The 20605-nt window shown below is 53.9% G+C and overlaps 3 protein-coding genes across 3 annotated transcripts; 1 reads left to right on the top strand and 2 right to left on the bottom strand.

The window, feature by feature from the left end:
• Nucleotides 1–3881: 3881 nt before the first annotated feature.
• Nucleotides 3882–6739, bottom strand: RBM41 (RNA binding motif protein 41). The gene is made up of 7 exons (XM_032228551.1): nucleotides 6732–6739; nucleotides 6255–6368; nucleotides 5945–6131; nucleotides 5511–5715; nucleotides 5089–5405; nucleotides 4141–4288; nucleotides 3882–4063 (listed from the first exon to the last, which is right to left on the bottom strand). Exons 1-7 carry the CDS (start codon nucleotides 6737–6739, stop codon nucleotides 3882–3884), a joined length of 1161 nt encoding a protein of 386 aa, XP_032084442.1.
• NUP62CL (nucleoporin 62 C-terminal like) lies at nucleotides 6277–14023 on the bottom strand. The gene is made up of 13 exons (XM_032228108.1): nucleotides 13630–14023; nucleotides 13089–13510; nucleotides 12750–12830; nucleotides 11550–11681; nucleotides 10682–10777; nucleotides 10073–10175; nucleotides 9794–9938; nucleotides 9656–9705; nucleotides 8852–8986; nucleotides 7627–7738; nucleotides 7353–7419; nucleotides 6732–7055; nucleotides 6277–6368 (listed from the first exon to the last, which is right to left on the bottom strand). The coding sequence occupies exons 1-12, from the start codon at nucleotides 13959–13961 to the stop codon at nucleotides 6964–6966; spliced, it is 1767 nt and encodes a 588-aa protein (XP_032083999.1). The 5' UTR covers nucleotides 13962–14023; the 3' UTR covers nucleotides 6277–6368; nucleotides 6732–6963.
• Nucleotides 14024–14091: 68 nt separating this feature from the next.
• DNAAF6 (dynein axonemal assembly factor 6) lies at nucleotides 14092–16956 on the top strand. The gene is made up of 6 exons (XM_032228109.1): nucleotides 14092–14198; nucleotides 14279–14348; nucleotides 14453–14555; nucleotides 14906–15002; nucleotides 15424–15509; nucleotides 16441–16956. Exons 1-6 carry the CDS (start codon nucleotides 14100–14102, stop codon nucleotides 16568–16570), a joined length of 585 nt encoding a protein of 194 aa, XP_032084000.1. The 5' UTR covers nucleotides 14092–14099; the 3' UTR covers nucleotides 16571–16956.
• Nucleotides 16957–20605: the final 3649 nt, after the last annotated feature.

Consider the following 20605-nt stretch of genomic DNA (forward strand, 5'->3'; position numbering starts at 1 on the left):
AAAGATAGAGGAGGCCTGATCCTTGGTTCTCCCCACGCATGGGGTAAGACAGGTACTGTAGGTTTTGGAACTATAACTCACCTTTTTATCCCCCCCCCCAAAAAAAGGGTGAAAATCTGGGAGCGTCTTATACACTGAATACAGCATTTTTGGCCTCCCAAAACCTCACCTTCACCAAAAATGGGTGTGCAGAAGGTTTGGGAGCCTCGCAAAGTGCTCCTGGGGGCTGGGGAGGGCAAAAATGAGCAAAAACGGCCCCTTTTTTGCTCGTTTTTGCCGCCCCCCCACTTGCTCTCTACAAGCCTCCTAAGGGCATGCCCTTTTTGTGACAAAATGGGTCAATTTTCATGAAAAACGGGCCTTTTATTGGCTCATTTCCCCCCCCCAAAAAAAACCCTCCAGGAGCACTCTACAAGCCTCCTAAAGGGTACGCATGCCCTTTTTGTGATGAAAAACGGGTCCATTTTCATGAAAAATGGGCCGTTTTTTTGCTCATTTTTGCCCTCCTTCAAGCCCCCAGGAGCACTTCGCAGGCCTCTCAAACTCTTTGCATGCCCCGTTTTCACAAAAAAATGAGGCATGCAGAGGGTTTGGGGGGGATCTGCAGAGCGCAAAACCTTTTTAAAAAAAAATCTTCAAAATCTTGGTGCGTCTTACATTCTGAAAAATACAGTAATTAGGAGGCATGGAGCAGCTTAGAAACTCTAAAGTGGCCAGATACGAAGCTAGTTGGGAATCTCTGCTCCAGCAAAGGCTTGGCTTGAAGAACAAGCATGCAGCAAAGCATGATTCCCAGAACCGGAAGGGGGTGAGCTTCCCAAGGGTGTGCTGAGGGCATGGCAGTGGCCACACAAACCCACACAGTGGGGGAAAAGAACTAAGAATCTACTCAGGCAGAGAGGGAGGACCAACCGATCCCTTCATGACTGGAAAAGTTGGTTAAAGAGCCCGAGAGACGAAACCAGCAGTCACCGAGCTCATGGGATCCATTCATCCTGGCAAGGTCCTCTCTTGCAGGGCCATGAAGAAGCAGGGGGCTGGAGAAGGGGGCTGGGAATGGTGAACTCAACAGGCCTTTTCTAGGGGCAAGAGCCTAGGAATTTGTTGGTCCAGTTTAAACATGCTGATTTGAAGGCGGAAGACTAGGCCATTCCCAGGTTGCCAATCCTTGCAATGCTTCAAAATTGGATGGGGCCAATGTTGGGAGAAGCATTGGGATGTCCCAGGATGGCACTCTGGAGTTAGGAGAACTTTCTATACGCAGGGAAGTCTTTTCCCATGAATTGAAGGGGTGGGGGAGGGAAGGATGTACTGCTTTGTGTAAACAGTTGTAAGCCACGACAATAGTAATGTCCCATTACAAAGAAAAAAAACTCAGCAGTGTTACTTTTTATTTTCTCCCCGTCGTGCCAGCGATGAAGAGTCAGCATCCTTGGGAAAAAGGAGCAAGCTCAGCTGTGGGCGATGCTCTGTTCCTCGCAGAAAAAGACGAGTGGGGCTTTGGATGGAAACTGTTTATCCTGCCTTGTTCTGGGGAGTGGGGAGCACAGCTGAGCTCCCTTCAGAACAGCTGGGTGTTCAGTGAATTTACGCTTCCACAGCTTGCGCAAGCAAAACTTGGAGAAAAGTTTAGCGGGGGGGGGAGAGGGAAACCCCTTTTGATTAATGCATTGCCGCCATTAACCTTTGCAAACTAATAAAGCTATATTCCCCGATAAGGGGTGACGAAAGCATTCTTTCCATCCCCTAAATGGCTCCTAAGGTGAATGAACTCAAAATGGACTTTTTTCCTCCCTCTCCAGACTCAAGTGCTCCTTGAAACAATTCTCCACGTGTCCAACTTTAGGAGGGCGCGGGGCAATCTGGGCAGCCACGCCCAGAAGATTCTGCAAGAGGTGGGACAGCTCGGGGGGGGGTAGTTTTCCCACACCTTGGTCTCCCCTTTAAGGCCTTCCTTGCGGACCCTGTGATTTTTTCCCCCACTGCCACCCCTTGGAATGAGGGCAGTCCAAGCAGCCATAGGTATCGGGAGCAAAACCTGACACCTCGGCTGCACTCTTTTACTAACCAAGGTGGGGCCGCCAGATTTCCGTGACCCCAGAGAAAAAAGCCACCAGGAGAGATAATTCTGGAGCAGGGAGACATAATTCTGGAGCAGGGAGACAGAGGTGGTGGAAGTGAGAGACACTTTTTAAGACACCTTCTGCAGGCTCCCTTCCGTGCAAAGTGGTGGTTGGTGGTGTGTTTGGACAAGAACACATCCGAGGCAACGCAGAACGAAGGGCATTTGCTAAGCAAGACTTAACACATGAGTGGCTGTGGTTTTCCTCCTTCAACCAGGCGAGAATTCATTATAAGGACGAAGCATCCCCAGCCAGCTCTGGGGTCGCTCCATTAGATCAGACTCCCCCTCCCCTTTCTTGCAGAGGGGAAAAGGAAGGGTGGAAGCACCCATCACTTACCAGGAATCACATTCCCTGCTACGCTCCCCACCCACCCACCCACAATAACCTTTGCACTGAATGATGGAGCAGCATAAATCAAGTCAGCTAGGAGCAGTTCAGGATTCTTCCCCCAGGAATAGAGTCTGGTCCAGGGGAGTGGCTTTTGAAAAGAGCCCCCGAAAAACCAGCAAGGCAGGCTCCTTCATCTATCCCTGCTCTGGGAGAGTGGAAGAAGAGATAAGAGCCGAGGTGGCGCAGTGGTTAAATGCAGCACTGCAGGCTACTTCAGCTGACTGCAGTTCGGCTGTTCAAATCTCACCGGCTCAAGGTTGACTCAGCCTTCCATCCTTCGGAGGTGGGTGAAATGAGGACCCAGACTCTGGGGGTAATATGCTGACTCTGTAAACCGCTTAGAGAGGGCTGAAAGCCCTATGAAGCGGTATATAAGTCTAACTGCTATTGCTATTGCTATAATGGGCTTCCTTGTTAGCTACACACACAGACACCAATGGGCCTCCTTCACCCTGGCTGGCAGGATGCTCAGCCTGCAAATGCTTCTCTCCTTCTTCTCCTTACCCCAGAGAGCTGGGAAGCAGAGCTCCAACTGCCAACTGGGGGCTATTTCTTGGAGGGCCTTGGGCTCCCACTCTCCCCCCCCCCCAAGGGCCATTCTTGCTGCAGTGCTGGGGGCAAAGAACCCACCTTGCATGCCGAAGGCCTGGCTCTTGCCTGAAACCAAGAGAGCATCTTCGGCTCCCAGTTAGCCAGAACGATAAGAGCCGAGGTGGTGCAGTGGTTAAATGCAGCACTGCAGGCTACTTTCAGCTGACTGCAGTTCTGCAGTTCGGCTGTTCAAATCTCACCGGCTCAGGGTTGACTCAGCCTTCCATCCTTCCGAGGTGGGTGAAATGAGGACCCGGATTGTTGTTGGGGGTAATATGCTGACTCTGTAAACCGCTTAGAGAGGGCTGAAAGCCCCATGAAGCGGTATATAAGCCTAACTGCTATTGCTATTGCTAACTACTTTTAAGTATTCATCCAATGGCTCTTTAGCAGTTCAAAATAGCCCAAGGAAAGGGGCTTACTCTCGCCCCTAGAAGAGAAAGACCCCCCCTCAGCGAATGCTAAAGAACCCTGCCATCCCTTAGCCACACTCGCTTATCCCCCAACTGAACACGGGGCTCCAGAATGCTCCGAGAGAACCCAGACGACACAGCCAGAGGAATCACGAGCATTCACACGGTTCACGCAAACTGAGCGAGAAAAGATCAGCGGAATCTCTCTCCTCCAATGTTGGCTTAACAAAACGACTCCTGCAGCTCGGCCACTTTTATTCCCCGCTCCCTGCGTGCAGTCTGCTCCCTCTGTAGGTAGAAGACAAAGGGCTCACAGGCGCCCCAGCCGCAACAGTCTTCTCTGCCTTCTCAGGCAAAGCCGTCAAGCTACCCCAACGCTGTAGGATTTGTCCGACTGTCCGCCGTTCTCCCGGAGTGCAGAGTTGGTTCCGGGGCCCAGGGCGGAAGCCGGCTTCCCACTCCGGCCAAACTCGAGGATGAGCGGCTTCCCTCGCAGGAGGAACCCGTTGAGCAGCTCCAAGGCTTCCTGGGCCTGGGACACGGCTAGCCAGAGAAGAAGAAGGCTTAGTGGAGGAGAACCCAGAACCAGCCCAACCCTCCCACAGAGGCGAGGTGCTTACTGGGAAAGGTGAGGAAGGCCTGGCCTTTCATGCGCCCGCTCAGCAGGCGCAGACGAAGGGGGGTGGCATCCTTCTCTTGGAAGCGGGAGAACAAGGGCAGCAGGTCCTTCACTGTGGCGCTGCGACTCAGATTTTTCACGTACAGCACCTAACCGCCCCCCCCAGAGGAAACAGAGCAGGCTGGGTGTCTGCCTCAGCCCCCCGCCACCTCCCCCAGGAGGCACAGGATCCATTTGCATACCTGCCTGGCAAGAGGGACAAGAAGCCCCTCCTTCCTCTACGCAAGCCCACCCAGGCTGAGGGCCACTACATTCTTCTCCCCTGCAGGCTCCCCTTCTTAGGAATCCACCCTCATCACCCTGGGCAACTGGCAGGGAGGGAGGTGTGGCTATTTTGCCTGGTTCTGCGCTTTACAGAGAGGTATTATTTATTTATTTTATTTATACGATTTATAAGCCGCCCAATCCCAGAGGATTCCGGGCGGCTTACAACGAAAGAAAAAAAATAAAAAATAAAAAAATGAAAATAAAAAACAGGTTAAACACTACACACATACATTCGTTATGATCGGGGCTGGACCTCAACAATGAGGTCAACAGCCCCAGGCCTGCCGGAATAGCCAGGTTTTAACAGCTTTTCTGAAGGCCATGAGAGTGGGCGAGGTCCGGATTTCAGGGGGTAGCTCGTTCCAAAGGGTCGGAGCAGCCACAGAGAAGGCTCTCCTCTGGGGAGCCGCCAGCCGGCATTGTCTGGCTGACGGCATCTGAAGGAGGCCCACCCTGTGGGATCTCACCAGCCGTTGGGAGGAATGTGGCAGGTAAAACTCTCTCCCTCTGTGGGGAAGCTGCTCAGTGGCCCGGGCACCAAGCCAAGCCCTGTGACACGAGAGGCAACCGGGTTCTCCCAAAGAAGAGCATTTGAGCCCAGCCCAGCCTGCCGGGCAAGTACCTGGCTTGGCTCCCCTGGGCTATAAGAGGAAAATCTGGGGATCCGGAGGATTTCTTCTTTGGAAAGGCGGTTCTGGAGAATCTCCTCTTCCGGCACACACGCAACGGGCTCCGTCACCATCACGGGCTCCGGGGCTGGGGGAGCCACTCCAAGGCTACTGAAGGGGGTAAAGCCAGATGGATCAGGCACCTTCTGGGGAGACCTGGATGGTTCCGGTGGCCTCTGGCTTGACAACGGTTCGCTCAGGAGCTCCCGATAAACCGTGTCCAGCGGAGCCGTTGGGCCCGTCTCAGGGGCAACCTCCGGCCGAGCTTCATCTGCAGCACAGGAGGCAAAGGAAATTCCTGACCAGTCGGCCCGGGGAACCAGAAGGAGCCCCCCACACCATCTGGGGCATCCCTCGGCCCAGACGGGCACCGTACCTTGGCGATACAACATCCGCAGAAAGGAATGGCGGTCCGTTCCCTGGAAAAGCGCCTTCTCAATCTCCATCTCGCGCCTGCTGAGGGACTTGCTGCCCGCAAAGTGCTGCGGCAGGGAGAGGATGCGCTGGCGCTCGGCCATCTTTTCCTGGATGGCTCGGATCCTGTCCTGGGTGGCCTCCGGCGCTGCCCCAAGCCCAGGGCTCTGAAGGGAAAGAGAGGCTGGGGGAAGACTCCGGCTTCCAGAGCAGGGAGAGGAGGGGGAGGCCGCCTTCCTCTGGGCCTGGGGGCTGTGGAGAGGGGTTCCTGGAAGGAGGGAGGGGAGGGGGGAGGGCCGGGGAGAGGGATCTCCACCGGGCAGTCCCACAAACGAAGCAGGAGGGCAGCCCCCAAGGCACAGCCCCCATTCCCACCCCCACCCAGCCACCGCCTACCTTCTGGTCCCGCTGCCTCCAGAGGCGGATCTCGGCGTCGGAAAGGCCCAGCTCCTGCAGGGAGGCCGCTTCCCCGCTGCTCTCCTGCAGCGCCCGGAATTCCGGCAAGCTGCGGGCGCCGGCCGCCTCCTTCCCGAAGGGCCGGTAGACGGTGGCCGGCGTGAAGCGGTGCCGCTTGGCCACGCACCTGCGGAGAACGGAGGCCCTCCGTCACTCCCCGGCTTTCCTTTCTCCCCCTCCGCAGCCGCTCCAGCCGCCCTCGGCTGCGGGGGTCCCGGCCGAGCCCCTCCCGCCCCGCTCCGCCGCTCACTGCTCCAGCGACGCCGCCGTCTCCAGCTGGTGGCGCAGCAGCCGCTTCAGCTGCCTCTCGCCCTCCGTCTCCAGCTCCTCCGCCGCCGCCGCCGCCGCTGCATCCCCGCCGCACCTGCGGGAGAGACGAAGCCAGGCACCGGGAATGCCCCCCGCCCCCTCCCCCCCGGAGCCCCCTCCACGCATCTCCAGACGCCCCTCCTCCCGCAGCCCTTCCCCCCCGGCGCCCCTCCCCATCTCCAGACGTCCCTCCCCCCACGCCCCCCTCTCCCGGAGCCCCTCCCCCACGTCCAGCACCGGCTCTCCCTCCCCCCGCAGCCCCCTCCCCCCCGCAGCGCTTCCCCCCCGGCGCCCCCTCCCCAGGCGCCCCACGCCCAGCACCGACTCCCCTCCCCTAGCACCGGCTCCCGCCCCGGCGCCCCTCCTCCTTGCCCCCCCCTCCAGCACCGGCTCCCCCACCGCCCGGCGCCCACCTCACCTCCTCATCGCGGCACGAGTCTTCCGGGGTGCCGCGCGGGCTTCCGGGAGCGCCCCCATTGGCCGGCGCCGCGTCCCCCGGAGCCCGCCCCCAATCCTACGTCCTACGAGGCCCCCTGGCGGTGGGCCGGCGAAGGCTCAGCAAGAGAGAGAGAGAGGCGTTTGGAAAGCAACTCTTTTATTGAGGGGTTATAAAAAGAAGCGGGGGGGGGGGGCGAGTGGGGAGGGGGATCTCAATCGAAGGTGATGCGGAAGCTGCGCTCCTGCTCCTTCCGGCGGCCCTCGCAGACCTTGGACATCTCTTCCACTTTCCTCTGCAGCAGGGCTGTGGACAGATGGAGAAGGAGTTGGGTGGGGATGGGTGGGGGGGGCTTCCACCCCTCTACAGCTACAAGCTTGCTCTTATGTGGGCAGAAAGGAGGCGACTGGCTGAAAAAAAAAACCCATCCCTTAGCAGAAATATGGGGAACCCCAAGAGGTGAAAGTCCAGAAAGGCGCAGCTGCCACATCAGAATGGGGTGGGGGGGTGAGGTTAATCCTGGACTCAAACACCTCCCCGGGCCATGATACTACACCTGGCTATGAAAAGGGGGGCTGCCGCTCCCTCAGAATTCAGAAATACCTGAGTTCTGATCAATCCACTGCAGAGAATCCATGTGTGCGTTCAGAATTTTGCAGATCTGCTGAAGCTGTGAAAGGGGGTGGGAGAGAAAACCCTCATTCTGGTGAGGAAATGGCTCCCCAGACTCTACACCAACCAAGGACATCCCTCCCCCATTTACATCGCATTCCTCAGCAAGGGGGCAGCCGAAGTATTCGCTCCAGCAGACGTGATGATTCAAAGCACAAAACTGAAGCCCCCCATCCCCTCTCCCCCGCACAACGAGGGTACTCACGGGGTCACTGTTGTCAGCAGGGCCCCCGGAGGTGTTCAGGTGCTCAATGATATCTTTCAGATCTTGGGCCATGCGCTTCAACTGGGCATCGATGTTCTCCGCCAGCTTGTATCTGTAGTACAGGAGCAAAGGACGCTCAGTGGCAATGAGCTGTGTGCAACCATGCCCCTGCCCCCTACAGAACGGGCAAGAGGATGAGCAGCATCAGGAGAGACCCAGCTGGAGGGACCATAATGCTCAACCCTGAGCAAAAGGGGCTTTGGCTACAGGATGTCAGCGGCTGGGCATAAACCCCCCCCTTTGCTGAAGCCTCCAACGTTCCCCTACTGAGATGGGTCAGCCATGCAAGTACAAAGACAGCCAAGGAAATGACTGGAGCCTGAGAAACGGGGCCCTTTGTCAAGTCAACGGGAGTGCTGATTTACCATCAGCTTATCTTAGTAAGGTGGCAGGCTGAACCGAAGTAGGCCCCAAGCCTGAACCAAACTAGGGTTTCATGATATTAAGCTTGAACTGTTCATATATAAATTGCAAAGCTTGCTTTTAGGATATAGTGTGGTTAAGACATGAGTTATCGCATCAGCAGAAAGGAAGTCTGCACCCAAAATACGCTGAAGTAGGGAATCTATTTTAGCCCATCCGCCTGCTTGGCCCTTAACTTATTAGACATATATTGTTAGTTCCTCAAAATACTAGATGTGCATGTCCGTTGGCTGACCCATGTATCATGACATCCTGTAGACATATTATTTCTGTAACTCAAGGGCAAATCCTGAGAGGTGTTTCCAAATCTAACAGATGGCTTATGGCTGGATGTGGTGAACGCGTCATCACCACTATATAAGGAAGTTCCTGAATCCCACTCGAGGTTCAGGCCATTTACTCTTTGCTCTGAACCTGCGCAAATAAACTTTTCCTTCTCTAAAGAGCTGGCTTGTGTCTCGTCATTTCCTACAACATCTTATGGCGGCTCCGCTGGGACACTAAGCGAGGCGATGTTTCGCTGAGGGCAGCCTGATCCCTCGGACCCTGCGGGGGAGGAGCCGAGGACTTGGCAGTACAAGGAAACAGGATGGACTCCGACACAAGTCTGAAAGACTCCCCCTCTGGTCCTGGGTGACGGACCCAATTGGATCCCCACCACTGTTCAAAGGAGACCAAGGGAGGGCACGGTGCCAGGCAACTGATCCCTCCAGGAGAAAGGCCTGCCTTCAGGGATGCTCACGTCTTTTCCCGTTCCTCGTCCGCGTGTTGCAAGTAGATTGTTCCACTCTGCTCCTTCACAGATTCCTCCAATGGGATCAACAAGTCCTCCAGCTCCTTTTGCTGAGACAAAATGAAGTCCAGCTCCTGGTCCAGCCTATGAGGGAAGTGGGGGGAAGGAAGGAAGAGTATGATAAAGAAGATGGCATCCCCTTTCTCCTAAAGCAGCCAGTAGGGACAAGCCCTCCCCGCTGCTCCTGAAAAGCCAGGGAACCAAAGCCAATCCTAGTCTTTTTAAGGCCCAATCCAGAGGTGGGTTCCTACCAGTTCGCACCTATTCGGTAGAACCGGTTCGTCAAATCTACTGAACCGGTTAGAAGAGGTTCCACCAGTGGACCTGGAAAGCAGGCCACACCTACAGAAGAGGTTCCAATTTTTTTTGAAACCCACCACTGGTCCTTGGATAAGATTATTCTACACTATCATGCTCATATTTATAAAACTCAGTGCCTCTGTGAAAGGTAAGGATGACTACTGAGTTTGTGGTGCAATCAGAACATTGCGTGTGTTGAAGTTGTTTTAACGCAAACCAAAGATGCCTTTTAAAAAACAAGTTTACATCGTATTCTTATGCATGCCAGTGCTGTGTGTGAGGTAATTTAAGGTTGTTCTGACAACTGTCGTCGGCATCTTCATATCCGGTCACATGGGCGGCAAGCCACTCCCATCCGGTCACATGGGCGGCAAGCCACTCCCACAAAGGAAGCCACACCCACAAAGTAGGTTCGAACAATTTTTGAAACCCACCACTGGCCCAATCCCTTACCTCTTTTGATCCAGCTTCACTTTCTCTACTTCTCTGTGTAAGGTTGTGATCTGCGTGAGAGAGAAATGCAGTTGCTTCTTCTTTCCTTGACACAACCTGCCTTGCCGGACACCAGAACCAGGCAGCCCCCCCTTCTACCTTTTCTCCGTTTTCAATCAACGTCCTGTCCCAGGCGTTGACCTGGGTGGCCTGCTGAAGGAAGTGCTTCTCCTGGTCCTCTAGTTCCAGGCTCCATTTGTTAATCAGGCTCTCCAGCTGGGCGTAAGTCATCACGGGGGGTGTCCTGGACAGGAGATCGGGGAAAAAACCCGGCCCGCCATCAGTCTTATTTGCAAGGGACCTGCTGCCTCTTGCCCAGCATCTTCACCGGGCCCTTTCAAATCCCCTCGCAACCGGAGCTCTCTCCACACAACTCACATGCCAGTGGTGGTGGTTGCAGTGGAGGTGGAAGCAGCCACGCTTGTTGTGGCGAGGGGCTTCAGGTTCAAGAGGAATCCTGCAGCAGGTATGGAAGCAGCGCCTGGAGAGAAAGCCACCTGGCATCAGACTCTGGCGGGCAGCTGCTGCTGAAGTGGGGGCTCAGCTGTGACCGACAGCAGGGCATTCCCCTGGAGAAGGCAAAACTTTTTGATTCCCACCACCAAGCCTAAAAGCCATTGTGGGCCCAGGGATGTTTCCCAGTCTTGACCCTGCTTCACCCGGGCCTCCAGCCCCTACGTGTCCCCTGGGCAGAAGAGCAGGGAAGGGTCTGCTCTGCGGCTCCCGGACTCAGCACCGCCCAAGACTGGTTTTGCCCTGCGGCATCAGCCCTTTTCTCCTACTCATGGTTTTGTCCTGACCCTGGTTTCTTTTTGTAAACAGACTGGATGGCTTGCCTTAGAAAAGGAAGTTGTGGGCATAGACTCAACATGCCCCAGAAGGAGGGCAAGCCAGATGGTCAAACCTGCCAGAAAGTTCCCTTTAAAGAGCCTCGGCGCACAAAAGGACACCTCTTTCCTTTATGCCATTTTTCTGACCGATTCTCACCAGCTGTGGGAAGGGCGGCTGCTGCTGCTGTAGTCACTCCAGGCATTTTAGAGCCAAATCCTAAAGTCCCAATGGGTGCTGTTGAGGTGGTACCCACTGCAGAAGAAAGAGACAAATGTTGGTAAGAGACCAAAGGATTTTTTTTTAAAAAAAAGCTGAATCATACATTGAAAAATGCTACAATCATTTGTATGGCCAAGTATACAAAGCTCTCTTGATCTGATGGGAGATCAAGTTCCCAAACTCACACTTCTAGGGAATATAAATTTTATTTCATACACATAAACACATCAACAGAAACAGACACATAACTTAAAACAACATAGGAACAATAAGTTCCATCGTATATCATACAGCAGTTCCGTATCGGTTTCTTTGCAGTTAGTGTTTTCCCTTCTATACATTTCTATCTTGCATTCATAGTCTCCTTATTCGTTATCCATTTTTATGTACAGTTCTATATTTATTTATACTTAGCTATTTATAACCAAATATTGTTTACCTCTATTGTGCTTTATATTCTTACTGTCATGTATTCTCTTACATACAATTATAGATATACATTCACATACGTTATTCTTTTTCTTTGCCATTCTTATACTATTGTTACTCCATTTAAAAGGTTATAAGGTATAGTTTGGATTGCTTTGTTTACCATCCCTAGCACCTGCTGTATCACCACCTTATTTTCTTTTTCTTTTCTCCCTCCCTTCCTTCTCTACTTCCTTCCTTCCTCCTCTACTTCCCCCCTTCTTCCTTCCCTTACCTTTCCCCTACTTCACACTTCTAACAATGCTACGCTCGCTCAGTTGAGCAAAGGCTGCCGAGAGACCTGCTCCAGCTGGCCCTGCCTCCTCAGCCAACTTACCTGAAAGGCTGGTGGCAGTGCAGGCAGCTGGCGCCGAAGAGCCTGGTACAGTTGCAAACAACGTGGGCCCTGATAGGCCGAGGAGGGAAGATGAACTTGTAATGGCAGGTGCCACCGAGGTTGCACTGGTACCTGTGGAGGAGGACAAGCAGAAGACACCTGCTGTGGTCTCTGTGTTCCCTAGGTGAGAACAAAAATGAGCAGCTTCTGGAAATGCACGCTTTTCTGTGTCGCTTAAGACCAAAGATGATTTCATTCATTCCATCTCTCTTATCTAGAGATGATGCACAAAGTGTGTGCAATTTTATCAATAAGCCAAATACAGCAGATATCTTTGTAGCACCACCTCTTCAATAAACCAAATACAGCATATTATAAGGGAATCTAGCACTACTGCTGAACTACTTTGGTACCATTTGACGGATTCTAAATACGGGAATCTTTAATATGGGACACACACATGATCACGGACCCACACACACAAAGGCAGCTTGTAAAAGAACTTAGCAACTGAGAAATGAGAATTGCTGGAAAAGTGCACATAAGAAAAATAGATTTTTCAGAACAAACATTTGGCAAATACCGTATTTTTCGGAGTATAAGACGCACCGGAGTATAAGACGCACCAAGGTTTTGAAGAGGCAAATTTTTAAAAAAGTTATGTAGGTAGATAGAAGGATAGAGGGAGGGAAAGAGAAATACAATAGGTAGGTAGAGAGAATAGGTAGGTAGGTAGGTAGGTAGGTAGGTGGATAGACAGAGAGAAATAGAGAGAGAGAGAAATACAGTAGGTAGGTAGGTAGGTAGGTATGGAAGAGAGAGTAGGTAGGGTGGGAGATAGAGGGATAGAGAGGGAGGGAGAAATACAGTAGGTAGGTAGGGAGAGAGTAGGTAAGTAGGTAGATATTTCCAGGTGTATTTATCCATGTGCATTAACAATGACTATACAATGATAATAATGTATTTATGCTTATTCAATGGATAATTTGTGATTTGATATACAATGATAAGTAGTGAGTATAGAGATGCACAAAAACCTGTAACCAAACAACACGCTATATGAAACAGTTGAAGGTTGTATGTTTTATATGTTTTGTTTGTCTTTTGTTTGTCTTTTAAAAAAAATAAATAAAAAGCAGCAATGAATAGAAACAGCAGGCAAGTCAGCCCAGCTCTTCAGCACCCACGCACAAAACATACCTCCAGGTTTAGCCCCAAAGGACAAGGCTGCGGTGGTGGAAGTGACAGCTGCTGCTGGAGCCAATGCTCCAAAGCCAGAACCTGCAACAAGATGACGAAAAGCATCAGCTTCCTGCATGTTTCCAGAAAGGGGGGGGGCTCCATGCAGCACCCTGGCTTCTTCCTTTTCAGGCAAAGGGGCCCCTTCCAGATCAGCCCCCTCCCAGGCACTGCCCTCTCCTCAAAAGGAGAAACGCCGGCAGACCGTGCCCAGGCTGCCAGGCACAATGGTCTGGCATAACCCAGGACCCAGAGGGGCAGCTAAAGTCTCCACCTAGCCGGCCCGCATCTCACTCTCACCAGTGGACGCTGTCCCGAGGCTGAAAGCCGGGGCTGCCTGCGATGCGGCGGCTGTGCTGACAGCGGCGTTGGTGGAGGCGGGAACGATCCCGAAGGCCGGGCCGGTAGACGCCGTCTGCGGCGGGGCGCTCCCCAGCGAGGCGAGGCTGAAATTGGGGGCTCCCGTCTGGGCCGCTCCGCCAAAGCTGAAGCCTCCCGTGGGGGCGGCGGTTGGGGCAGCCTGAGCCGGCTGTGGCGTCGTCGTGGCCGATGAGCCGAACACGAACCCTGTGGGTGTCGCGGCCGCCGCCTGGGTGCCCGCAACGCTGCTGCTGGAGCCGGAGCCGGCCAGTCCGCCGCCACTGGCCAGCGCGAAGCCGGTGGCCAAGGGGGCGCCCGCCGTGGCGCTCGAGGCCCCCAAGGTCAGCTTGGGCGCGTTGCCCCTGCAGGAGGGGAAAGAAGGGAGGCGGTGAGGCGGCTTCTCCGGCGGGGGCAGCCCCTCGCTCGCCTCCGCCCCCCCCCCGCCCGCCAACGTTCGCACGGAGCAACCCCCCCCCCTCACCCCAGCGTGAACACGCCCCCCGCGGGAGTCGCCGCCGCTGCCGCCGCGGCAGACGACGCCGGGGGCATCCCGAAGCTGAAGGCGGAGGGCTGCGCGGAGGCGGCGGGCGTCGTGAAGGAGAAGAGGCCGGCGGCGGGCTGGGCGGTCCCGGCGTTCGGGGCGGGGGAGCCGAAGCCGAAGGAGCCGCCGGTGCCCGCGCCCGACGAGATGGCCGAGGAGAAGGAGAAGCCGGCGGGTGCCGCGCTGCTGCTGGGGGTGCCGCTCGCCGTCTTGGGTGTCCCGAAGCTGAAGCCGCCGGTGCCGCCGCCTGAGCCGAAGCCGAACTGACTCATGGCGCGTCTGTCTGGGCCCGAACAGCCTCGCCGCTGTCGCCGCCGCCGCGCTTCCTGATGACGCTACGCGCCGGAAGTAGCGGCCCCGGAAGCCGTGCCGTTGCCGGGCAACGCGGGACGCGGCGGTGCAGAGCGGCCATGGCGACGCGCGCTCCCCTCCCGGCCGACTCGCTGCTGGCGCTGGCCGAGCTCCTCTCCTGCGACCCGGGGGACAGCGACGAGGACAGCGCGGACGCGGTGAGTTCCGGCCCGGGCGCCGTGGCGGACGGTGGGGCGCCCCGGCCTGCCTGCCTGAACCCGCCGCTTTCTCTCCTCAGGCGCAAGGCCCCGCGGGCGGCCGCTCCGGCCCGGGGAGTATCGGGCCCCTGAAGGCTGGCGGCGCCTCGAGTGAGTCGGCGAGGGCGAGAGGGAGGGCCCGCCTGTCCTCAGCCTGCCCGTCGGCTCCCGGAGGCCGCGGAAGCCCCGTCTCACAGCCCCGTCTCTTCTCGCAGCCGCCCCGCTGACGCCCGTGGACGGCAAGGCCATCTGGAGCGCCGAGGAGGTGCCCGAAGGGAGCGCGGGCGACGCCTCGTGGGACCCCCGGGAGCAGCCGCAGTACGTCCCCGCGGCGCAGCTGGAGAAGCGGCCCTCTTCCGAAGTGCGGCCATCCCGGGGGCTGCCCCCTATAGCCTTCCTGGACGAGCCGGGGAAGGAAAGCCAGCGGGCCCTGAGCCAGCCCGATCCAAACCGGGGCTCGAGGGGCGGAGAGGGAGGGGTCAACCTAGGACAGGATTTCCCACTGATTTGCTGCTCTGCCAGTTTTTCCTCTTGGTTTGGGAGTGGCTCAAATGGGGAGGATAAGCAGGGGATTTCCCTTTGTGGGGAAAAAGCATCCACTCCTCCATAGATGGTCTGAGAAAGGATGTGGCTCTGTGAAGCATCCACTGACTCCCAGTTCTTTACAGGTATGAGATTATGTTCAAGCAGCACGTGACGGCTGAGGATCTGTTCCTAGGCATGAGCAGAAAGGACCCCTCCACTGCCTGCTGCGAAGACATGCTGGTAAGAAGTCTCTCTGGGCGGGTCCTTCCAGCCTTTTCACAACAAAAGCTACAGGGTCTTGTTGGAGTTGTGAATTTCAAAAGTTTGGCAACTGTCCTTTCTCTGTGTGCATTATTATGAAGCGTCTAACCTCTAACATTTCATACGTCTGAGATGACTCTTTCTCTGCCACCTGAACTGCTGTGCCTAAATATTGGAGGATATCCTTTAGCCTCCCTTTTCCTAGTCAAAGGATGCCCCCAGCTTTGGCAAGAGGTTGTGCAGTGATTCCAGAACCTCTCGCTTTGTTCTGTGGTTTAAAACAGAAAAGCGACAGCGTAACACCTCTTGCATGCCTCCCTTCCTATTGAAAACAAGGTTGGATGTACGAAGGAGTCATTTAACGTAAGTAATCTCTTTTCCTCACTTTTTCCAATTTCAGATTAAGATTAAACTGCCGGACACAAAAGCTTCGGATATTACCCTTGATATACAAGAAAAGCTCCTTGATTTTCGGAGTCCCCAGAAGTACGCTGAAGAATTTATTTTTCGTGAGAGAGTTCTTATATTGCCTTTAGACAATAACACTCCAATAATATTTGGGATGTCTTGGCCGTGAGGTTGGAGCTTCAGAGCAAGCAGAAGCAGATATCTGCCTTCTCTTGATGCTGGGATTAGTCTCTCATGCCACAGGCCTATGGAGCATAGTAATTTCTTATTGGGACAGTCTCTGAGCTTTATATGCCTCCTCTCTCTGATTCCCCCCCCTTTGTGTTCTGACCCCCCCCCCTCCTCCGTCCAGGAAAGAAAGCTAAAACCCACGTAACTAAAAAGGTTTCTTTTAATCAGTCAAGACTCGTTGGCTGCAAGCCAGATAAACAAAGAGATAAGCACTCTGGCAGCAAGTCCTACAAAGCTTGGCAGCAATGCACACAAACTCTGGCAGCAATCCAGCCTGCCAAGTTTGTTTCTGGTTAGTCCTTAACCTGAACGTTGACTTCTGCCAAAAGGTCGTGGCACAAACAGTCTCTTTTATAATCAGGCGAGGATCTTAATCAGCATCAGCTAAATGCAATCATCTCCTATCATTACACAGTTGTTCTTGCTGCCGAGTAGCCCTTCGACGGCGTGCATCCCGAAACAACTCACAGGTGTTTTCCTGAACACTCCCTCTGATCCAAGGCTCCTCCGCCACCTGGTGGCCAACCAGTCTCTCCTCACCCTGCTCGGAGTCGGCACCCTGTCCGGGGTCCTCCACCTCCTCCAGGGCCGACTCATAAGACCCCTCGGTGTCGGAGTCTGGCGGCAGCTCCAACGAGCCGGGCCACAACACTTTGCTTCTGGTGTTTACCTTTCTGCTAGTAATGGGGAAGTGGGGGAGTTGATTTTGCATGTAGCAATCCCTGCCCCCGCTTCTTCATGCCTCCCTCAATTTCAGTTTGGATGGTCTGTTTTCCAGGCGGCTCCTTTTGCATCTGCCTCATCCAGTGGACGCCACCAATGGGAAAGCCTGTTTTCTGTCTGAGCAGGCCACACTGGAAGTCACTTTGAGGATGAAGCGAGAATTGGATTTCATCAACTTTTCGTGAAGAGAAAGAGGGAATCTGTCCCCCCGCCGAGAGGTGCAAGGGGAGGTTTTCTAGTTAGGTAATTGAGAGGAGAAGAAGGAGAATATCTTGCCACCAATTCCAAAAAACTACTGCAGCATCCAACAGGCCGCCTTTCCTGCACCAGGAGACCTTGAAGTCTGGCTGTCCTACTTCCTTCCTCTTGAATTCTGACATTGGCATTTTTCTAGGAGGCCTCTGGTTTCTCCATTTTTGTTAAATGTTGCTTCCTTGGGGAGCCCATTTCTCCAACATCAGGAGATCAGCATGTAGGGGGCAGCAGAGGCAAGATGGGGGTCATAATTGCTGAGCTGCTGACTACTCAGACTTCTGTACTGTTGATAGATAATAAAAGTCCCGCCCTTTCATGTCTGTGCCCACATCTACCCTTTGCAGAAGTCTGCCCTGGCCAGCATAGGAGGGGCTTCCTTTCAAATGATGCCTATTGGCTTTCTGGGCATTTGCAATGGAGCAGGGAGCTAAACAAGCTGAGGCTTGTTCCGAGAGATGCTGACCTCTCTGCTCCAGCAAGGCACCTGGGGTTCAGTGAAGAATGAGCACAGACTTCCACTGCATAAAGCCAGCATTTTGCAGAGCAGTGTTTCCATCGGGAGGGCCCAGGTTGCAAGCAAGCCCACAACTTGAAAACCACATAGGGGAAGGAGCTCCTGCTGCTGTGTGGTTCGCAGCAGAGGGGGAATGTGTGGGCAGATGAGAGCTTGTTCATGGCCGCCTCAATAGAGTGGGACAACTTGCAAGACATCTGTCATCTCCCAGTAACCAATGAAGCCCTACTTCATATTGGTTCTATTTAAATGATGACATTCAGGTTTCATCAGGGGAGGCCAGGTAAAAACAGATGACGACAGTAAAAAGGAGGGTGGGGTTAAGTCAGCAGAAGGACATTGTTAATGTTGACCAACTTTGAGGCAGGGCAAGGAGGGGCGTGTGACACATTGATACCCTGCCTCTTTTGGAAATGCCTGTCAAATTCCCGGAGCCACAAAGTTATTCAGCACAGCATCAAGAAGCATTGCCAGGGCAGTGGGAACTTGGATTGGGCCTGCCGAATGAGAAGGGGAGAGAAGGACACAACATCAGGATTGGAGGGAAGTGGCAAAAAAGGCAGAAGAAACCCTTACAAAGGAAAGCGATCGACTTTTCAAAATGCCAGTTACTAAATATGCACACTCCCAAATCCATTCAGCACCTAAACCCCCTCCTGTGTGTTACACCCTGCACACCAGAGGTGGGTTCCTACCAGATCGCACTGGAACCGGTTCGTCAAATCTACCGAACCGGTTAGAAGAGGTTCCACCAGTGGACCTGGACAGCAGGCCACACCTACAGAAGAGGTTCCAAACAATTTTGAAATCCACCACTGACACACACACACACACAGACTGAGAGAGAGAAAGAAAGGAAGAAATAAAGAAAAAAGAAAGAAAAAGTGAGAGAGATGAAAGAAAAAAGGGACAGAAATGGGAAAGGAAGGAAAGAGAGAGAGAGAAAGAAAGAAAACACATGGCCAGCAAGCCACTCCCACCAGGTCACATGGCCGGCAAGCCACTCCCACAAAGGAGGCCACACCTACAGAAGGTTCCAATTTTTTTGAAATCCACCACTGGCCCCCGCCCCACACACACACAGCGAGAGACAGACAGACTGACACAGAGAGAGAGAAAGAAAGGAATAAATAAAAAAGAAAGAAAAAGTGAGAGAGAGATGAAAGAAAAAAGGGACAGAAATGGGAAAGGAAGGAAAGAGAGAGAGAAAGAAAGAAAGCACATGGCCGGCAAGCCATTCCCACCAGGTCACATGGCTGGCAAGCCACTCCCACAAAGGAGGCCACACCCACAGAGTAGGTTCCAAAAATTTTTGAAACCCACCACTGCTGCACACTCTGGAGCTTCTCTGAGATGGTGACAGCAGTGAACCAAAGTGGAAGACTAATCCTTCTATCTGAGTTTGCCCAGCTCCAGGTCCAAGCACTCATTTTTCCAAGGAAGAATTTGCTCACCCAATTCTCTCTAGTCACTGGTTGGACTGAACCAATTCCAACCTCCAACCAGAGCCTGGGAGAGTCAAAACTCTTCGTTTGCCAAGCCTCTAGCGTGACCCTGCCCAGAAAGGCCCCTGGGCGGACTTAAGGGGAGAGCTCGAAGTGCTGCATTGCTCTGCTCTGGCTAGTCTCCGGAGCCCCCTGCTCCCCTGGCCCACCTGCTCTGTGTGGGCCAGGATGAGCCAGACTTGCTATCTGGAGTAAAGGAAATCCAACTGGTGGGATCTGGAGGCCTGGATGTTTGGAAGGGTTCATACGGTTTGCACTCTTCAGAAATGGTTGAACTTCGGGTTATTCACTTGTGGGTGATTGTGGAGCCCCCTCATTTTGCTTTAGTTTTAATTTGTTCTGCTCCTTGGGGATGTTCTATCTGTTTTCCTTTACATGTTGCTCTTTTGATGGACTTTTCTTTTTATTAGGTCGTTTTTTTAAAAAGTTGTTTTAGGAGTCTAGTGGTCCACTTCAGGAAACTCAGTTTCACAGCAATTCTCAGCTCCAAGGAGCTTACCATCCACAAGTAGAAGAACTTGGCTTCGGCTCTCCTTGTTTTGGGTGGGTGGGAGGCAAGGGACAGTCCAAGAGCTGGGCCTCCTTAGAGGCAAAGGAGTTGGTTTATGTCTTCTCTAGAACCTGGAAACAGGGACCCCTCAGCAGCAAGCTCCACGTACTTGGGACGTGCTCCCCGGCTCAGCCCCCCCCCAACCTCCACTACTGCTCGGTGCCACCATCGTCCCTCAGAACAGACAAACAGCAAAAGGGGAGGGGGAGTTGTCAGGCATTGCCTCCTTCAATATCCAAGAAAGAAAAACCTCATAGAGATAAAGTACTTTTACTAGATATGAACTGAAAGCAGCAGAAAGGAAAGCAAGATCTGAACCAGAAAGGCACGAACAAGTACATATCAAATGATTGCTCAGCCCCCTCCTTCCGGTTACCCCAGCCCAGTGTCCAATCTGCAACTCCCTGAGGTGTCATGTGGGGTGCATCTTCAAAAAGCCTCATCAGGTTGGTATGTGAGACTGTTGGCCTTGACCAAGTCTAAGCATCAACCATCAGCAGGCGCAGAAGATGGTGAGAACAAAACTCCCTTTCCCAATACCATGCCCCCACCCTCTTCCGTTTCTATGGCAGAGCCGACAGCAAGCAAGCAGGGTGCTTCTCTGGGCCTGATTCCTCTGCCCCTTCCCCAGGAGCTCCCATGTCAAGATAACATCTTTCATTGTGGCTGAAGCAGCAGCCATGAGACCCAGGCCTAGGCCAGCCCCTCCTGGCCCAAGGGCCGCCTCTGCCTTCCTGGGCTGAGCTAGACTACCAAGAATAGCAGCCTGCCTGCCCCCTAATTGGTGGGGGGGGGGAGGAAAATGAGGAATTTCTAGACTGGCCTGCCTTCCCCACAAGGTGTTGCATCCCCCCCCCCTTTCCTCCCCTCCTCCTCTCTCCCCCTCCCGGTGGAGATTCGAACCCTCACCACCCTCCAGGCCTTCAGCAAAGCCCTTAAAGGAGCCAAGGTGGCGCAGTGGTTAGAGTGCAGTACTGCAGGCCACTTCAGCTGACTGCTATCTGCAGTTGCTGCTGTTCAAATCTCACCGGCTCAAGGTTGACTCCGCCTTCCATCCTTCCGAGGTGGGTGAAATGAGGACCCGGATTGTTGTTGGGGGCGATATGCTGACTCTGTAAACCGCTTAGAGAGGGCTGAAAGCCCTATGAAGCGGTATATAAGTCTAACTGCTATTGCTATTAAAACCTGGCTGTTCCGACAGGCCTGGGGCTAAAGAGCTTTTGCCCCCTCTCGAATGGTATGGTTGTTGTGTGTTTTAAAATTGTGTATTGTTATGTTTTGTCTTTTATCCCCTGTCTGTACCCCCTTCCCTGACCGAATTGTGAGCCGCCCTGAGTCCCCTTGGGGGGGGGGGGGAAAGGGCGGCATATAAATGAAATAAATCCTAATCCTCCCT

Source organism: Thamnophis elegans, chromosome 12, assembly GCF_009769535.1.
Source record: "Thamnophis elegans isolate rThaEle1 chromosome 12, rThaEle1.pri, whole genome shotgun sequence".
Lineage (NCBI taxonomy): Eukaryota > Metazoa > Chordata > Lepidosauria > Squamata > Colubridae > Thamnophis > Thamnophis elegans.